This window comes from Lontra canadensis, unplaced genomic scaffold (assembly GCF_010015895.1).
Source record: "Lontra canadensis isolate GAN:19392208 unplaced genomic scaffold, GSC_riverotter_1.0 scaffold58, whole genome shotgun sequence".
Taxonomy (NCBI): Eukaryota; Metazoa; Chordata; class Mammalia; order Carnivora; family Mustelidae; genus Lontra; species Lontra canadensis.
Window position 1 is genome coordinate 9,453,845 of NW_022631052.1, and position 6,000 is coordinate 9,459,844.

The 6,000-nt window shown below is 58.4% G+C and overlaps 1 protein-coding gene across 1 annotated transcript in view; it reads left to right on the forward strand.

The window, feature by feature from the left end:
* Positions 1-5,159, forward strand: part of MLXIP (MLX interacting protein) — a 57,055-nt gene extending 51,896 nt beyond the window's left edge. Inside the window, exons 13-17 of the mRNA XM_032876356.1 lie at positions 286-387; positions 489-616; positions 877-1,000; positions 2,784-2,913; positions 3,496-5,159. Of these exons, the coding sequence (XP_032732247.1) occupies positions 286-387; positions 489-616; positions 877-1,000; positions 2,784-2,913; positions 3,496-3,617 (606 nt within the window). The 3' untranslated portion in view covers positions 3,618-5,159. The remainder of the gene's footprint in view (positions 1-285; positions 388-488; positions 617-876; positions 1,001-2,783; positions 2,914-3,495) is intronic.
* Positions 5,160-6,000: the final 841 nt, after the last annotated feature.

A 6,000-nucleotide genomic window follows, 5' to 3' on the forward strand; every position in this document is an offset into this window, starting at 1 on the left:
TGCCCCACCTGCTAGGTGGCCCTGAGCCCTGGAACCAGCCCCGAACCCTGTAGCATGCGGGAGGTGGCGGCTCTAAGAACTGGGTCAGCGAGGAGTGGGCCGAGGGTGGCTGGGGAGTGCTCATCAGCAGCAGTCATGGCCCTTGCCGAGGGCCTCCATTCTGCAGGTGGGGTTTTCTAGCACCCTGTCCTGCTCACTGTTGCCTCCCTGAGTCGCAGGTGGGAGGGAGGGGCAGCGGCCCTGCGGGGCACCATGTGCCACAGCGATGGCCTGATTCTCCAACAGAACCGGCAGATGAAGCATATTTCAGCTGAGCAGAAAAGACGCTTCAACATCAAGATGGGCTTTGACACACTCAACAGTTTGATCTCTAATAATTCCAAGCTGGTGAGTGGTGTCAGGTGGGCGGGGAGCCCCTGTATTGGCCTCGGCGCCAGCTGGACAGGCAGGGTGGCTGCTGTGCTGTGACCCTGCCGCCCCTCTCCCAGACCAGCCACGCCATCACGCTGCAGAAGACCGTGGAGTACATCACCAAGCTGCAGCAGGAGCGGAGCCAGATGCAGGAGGAAGCCCGGCGGCTGCGGGAGGAGATCGAGGAGCTCAACGCCACCATCATGTGAGCCTGGGGGCGTGGGGCCCGGGGTTGGTACCTCATCCTCTCGCGTGCATGTCACAGAGACAGGAGGGTCGTTTGTGGCCTTGTCACCCATAGCTGTCTCTCTGTTGTCGTGCTTTGGGCTCTTGACCTCCTCCTCCTGAGGCCTTTCTCCTGGGCCCACAGTGGCCAGCAGCGGCTGGCCCTGCCCACGTGGAGCGCCGGGGTCCAGCTTCACTGCCGGCCGCTCTGAGCATCCTCTGCTCCCTCCGTTGTTGCAGCTCCTGCCAGCAGCTGCTCCCTGCCACCGGAGTCCCCGTCCCCCGGCACCAGTTCGATCACATGAGGGACATGTTTGATGAGTATGTGAAGAGCCGGACCCTGCAGAATTGGAAGTTCTGGATTGTATCTTTGCGTTTTCTTTGCTTCTCCCACCCCCACCCTGTGCACTGAAACAGCAGCCCCTACCCACAGTTCCTTTCGAGAAATTCCATATAGATGGTCTTCGTGGAGTTCACCCAACAGGCACTGTACAGGGGCCTGGCCTGGCCCACGCTATGAAGTGAGGCTGTCATTGGTGACTGTCCAGGCTTGGGGCTTGCTGGGGAGGTTGAGCAGCCCAGCTCTGCTCTCTGCCTGCTTGGAAAATAAAGATGCTTTATTGCAAGGTGCCAGAGCCACCAGCTGAGGCCATCCCGTAGGAAAGAGGTAGGATCTGATCGCACATCCTGGCAGCCATCTCGGTCCTTGGAACAACAGGGGCTCGAGTACTGCCAGGGGGATAGACGGGAAACCGGGGCTCGTAAATGACCGAATGGCAGAGTCAGGATTTGAAACCAGCTCCCTGCAGGCTGTTGTCTCGCTTGGGCCACATGGTCTTAGATGCTTTCGTGAGGTACGTTCACCAGCGTGCTGGGGTCTGTCCCTGGGGCCAAGGCCTGTGTGCCCTCAGCCTTCCGGATGTCAGCAGGGCCCTTCTGGGGGACAGCTCCTGCCCTGTCAGTGCCCTTCCAGTCACCTCTGTGCCTCATGTGCACGCATGGTAGGTTGGCTGTGTGTCTTCACCTTGTTGCTGACAGACTGAGGAGACGGCCGTTTGGGAGCAGAGCCGACAGCACGCTCGAGCTCTGTTTCCTCTGCTCTGCCCGGCTCACTCAGCCTGGCTCTGGCCCTTATCGTTGATGGAGCGAGGTGGCAGCTGGGGTGAGACAGGGCCTCTTTGGTAAAATGGCATGTTCCTCATCGTCAGCCTCAGCTTGGGGGACCAGGGCAACCACTGGTCCACTGGTTCAGATCAGGGGGACAGTGGGCCTCATGCCTTTGCAGAGTTGATTGCCCAGGATGGTTTGGGAGACCCACACAGAACGTGACTGAGAGCCAGCACGTGTGTTCATCACGAGAAACAGACGGTCCACCCTGCGGTCTACGATGCTCCTCTGCTATTCTTTTTTTTTTTTTTTTTTTTAAGATTTTATTCATTTATTTGACAGAGAGAGATCACAAGTAGACAGAGCGGCAGGCAGAGAGAGAGGGGGAAGCAGGCTCCCCGCTGAGCAGAGAGCCCGATGCGGGACTCAATCCCAGGACCCTGAGATCATGACTTGAGCTGAAGGCAGAGGCTTAACCCACGGAGCCACTCAGGCACCCCACGCCTCTGCTATTCTTTTTTTTTTTTTTTTTAATTTATTTATTTATTTATTTGACAGAGATCACAAGCAGGCAGAGAGGCAGGCAGAGAGAGGTGGGGAAGCAGACTCCCTGCGGAGCAGAGAGCCGGATGCAGGGCTCGATCCCAGGACCCTGAGATCATGATCCGAGCCGAAAGGCAGAGGCTTTAACCCACTGAGCCACCCAGGTGCCCCCGCCTCTGCTATTCTTGCCACCATCCACAGACTGCTGGCTTTCATGCCGGAGTGCTAGGACGTGTCCCACACCGAGGAAACTTCTCTGTCCCTGCCTCTTGTGGTCATTAAGCTGATGCTCAGAGTTAGATGGAAAGATCTCAGGGGAACGTGAGGGTGCATCTCCCCCGGATCACACTCCCTCGCCAAGTGTCTGCAGTTACTTGCCGCTCCCAGGGGAAGCTGGTCACGGGCCGGCCAGTAGCCGGACTTGATTCTCCCACCCCCAGTTACGTGTTCGCCGGCTCCTCCTCGCTTACCTTTTCTTTAACCCACATGCCGTGCAGTTCAGTATCATCATCAAGCCGCTGTTTGAGTCCTTCAAGGGGATGGTGTCCACCAGCAGCCTGGAGGAGCTGCACCGGACGGCGCTGTCCTGGCTGGACCAGCACTGCTCCCTGCCCGTCCTAAGGCCGAGTGAGTCCGGGGCTCGCCGGGACCCTCGAGGATAGTCCCGGGGGGAGGAGGGCCTGTGTGGATAGTGCAGATCCAGGCGCCCCGCGGGCAGCCGCGTCGGCACAAGGTGACGCTGTGTGGGAGGCCCGAGCCAGAGATGCCAGCTGCAGGACAGGGGCCTGGCCCCCCACGCCGCTCCTTTGCTTCCTGTCGTCCCTGTGCATCCAGGTGCTCAGGGCCCCTTGTGCTGACTGAGCACTGGCTGTTCACCAGGCCCCGTCTCCGGTGTTTTCACGTATGTTTTCTGATTTAATTCTTACAACGGACAAGGCTGCGTGCGTATATTGAGGAGATGGAGGTGGACAGACAGGAGGAGCTTGGGATTCCCTGCTTGTCTCTGGGAGAGGAGACAGGGTTCACAGTTATCCTGGAGCCGAGAGGCTTTGCTGGCGTTGGTCTCTCAGCGGTGCTCAGTGCATCTCCTCCGGTGGCATGAGAATGACCACACGGGTTTGTGCGGGAGACCGCGCATGCTGTCCACTGCGGGACTTAAAGCGGCTGTGGGTGCCGGTGGCCCTGGCCTAACCTGCCCCTTCCTTGCAGCGGTGCTGGGCACCCTCCGGCACCTGAGCACCACCACCTCCGTACTGACGGACCCATCCCAGCTGCCGGAGCAGGCGGCACAGGCTGTCACCAGAATCGGCAAGACACCGGGGGAGTCTTAGCAGTGCCTCGCGGGCACGCGGCTGCACAAGATGCCATGGAGGCTCTTCCCTGCCCACAGAGAGGACGCTGCACCCCAGGCCTCTCCTGACGCCGAGCTCAGGGCCCCGCTCCAGCTCTACCGGCCCACCGGGCCCCTCAGAACACTGCGCTCAGGTCTGAAGCAGGTTCGGGTCCTACCGACAGCAATAGCTCGTCTTTGGGAACCCCTTGCTGTGAACTCTTACTCAGCGACCTCAGTCGTGACCTCCCCTGCCCTCAGGCAACCCAGACAGTGTCCTGTCCTACTGGTGGCCTAAGCAGGGAGTAGATGGGACAGACAGTCACGGCCTGCTCCCGGGAGCTAGGAAGCATAAGGGTTCCTCTTTGGTTCTGTCCTCAGACGTAGGATGCTGGCTCCTGTCAGCCCTGGGCCCTCGGATGACTCTGAGCGATTCCCTGAGCTGCTCTGACTCTCCTGGGGGGGCAGGTGGAAGGCCCCTTCCTTCTTCCCTCAGACTCTGGCCTTGTAAGTAGGTTTGGACAGCAGCTCAGGCTCGTGCATGGGAGGCTGCTCCCACTGTGTGGGCCGCCAGGGAACCCCAGGCCCCGTCGGCGGAAGCAGTGGACGTGGGTGCACACGTGGCGAGGAGAGCACAAGCAGTGCAAAGCCGTGGCTCCGACCTGGAACCCCTCGGGCTGCGCTGCGGGCGGCAGCCACACGTCAGTGTCTTGAGAACCGTGGCAGGGACTCAGGCGGGGACTCACTGGGCACCACCTCACCACGTGGCCCTTGTTCTCCACCTTCCTTCAAGCTGCAGCCTCGGACGAGCCAGCGGCGTTTGGGGGACGCTTACAGCCCTCAGGGTGTAGCATCCGAGAGGCCAGACTCCCTGGTGCCGTCAGTGGGCTGTCATTTTGTCTGGATTGTTGAGCCAGGAGTCCCAAACCATAACAGTTCTCGGACCAAAGATGTCACCACACCCAAAGTCTGTCCCATGTTGTGTTTGGAGGAAGAAATGGAATGTTGCTGGGCAGCGCTCTGAGGCAGCCGGCCTCAGGGCTGTCTAGCATCTCCCATATCAGACGGTGAAGAATTACACTCCTTTTTGATCAAGGCAGAAGGATAGCTGAGGGCAGCAGGCTGCTTCTGAACGTGGGACTTGCACTTGGAGTGGCCAGGCCCAACCTCTTGCCGTGTCTGCAAGAGGGGGTGCAGATGGAAGGGCGGGCGCTCTCTCTAACACTCAGGAAGCCCAGCCAGGGGTACCTCCTCGTCGAAAGAATGTGCTTTTAAACGTCCTGCTGTGAAATTCAGAGGGTCTGCGGTCTTTCCATTCAACCTCTGTCCCCCCTGCCAGAGATGGAGCCTGGGCAGTGCCAGGCAGGCCAGAAATTCTGGGGTAGGCTCCGTGGGGGCTACCAAGGGCCACCTCCTGCAACTTAGACCTACTCGGAGGCTCCCGCGGGTTCCTGGAGGCCTGCTGAAGGTGCTCGGGGGGCAGCCATCCATGCCTCAGCCTCAGTTGATGGAGGATGGAAGGGGTGTCTTCCCCCTACCACCTGCCAGCTGTGCCACCGTCTCTCTGTACGTCACCAATCCGTCACCCACTCCCATCTGTGCTTCAGCTCCGTACAAGAGCAGCTTGGTGGCACCCCTCAGCCTCTCCAGAAGACGTGTTTACAAGCCTCCCAGTTCACTCCCCTGAGGGGCGAGCACAAGACGAGTCTGGGCTGATCCTTACTGTCCACTGGGAAGTGGTAAGAGAACTCCTCCTTTACCCCAGGATAAACATGAAGTCGCCCTTCAAAAGGGGAAGACCACCGTGGTAAGAACTCACTAGGGTCAGAAGGAAAAACACAAGATCTCCCTAGCTGTGAGGGCTTGTGGGGGGTCATGAGCGCCATCCCTTCCCCAGTTCCTGTGCCTTTGTAAACCACGCGGATGGCCGTAATGCTTGGCCCACCAAGACCTCTCCTAAATTAGTAGCCTTCTCCCCACCCTGTGCTGGGAGTTGTTGTTTGTTGTTGTTGTTGTTGTTGTTGTTTTAACTCTATGGGGTATAAAATTGGCCTCTTGGCTTCTTCGGCCTACCTCTCCTCTTCCTTTTGCTGAATTAATGTTCATGATTCTGTTTTGTTAAATATTTAAGGCTGTTAGTTCACGTGAGACTTTGAAGGGTGTGTGTGTGTTCGTGTGTGTGTCCTGGCAGATTGTTAACTAGATGCATATTTTTGTTTTGAGACATTTACTTAAATCCATTTCTCTTGGTGCTCACGGTTACCCTGGCTATAGGGCTGCAAAGCTGTATCTCTTCCCACAGACGTGATCGTTTCATGTCCCAGAATCATTTATTTTGGAATCTTGCCTGATGAATCTGGCCAGACAGAGGGGCCCAGCGGGGG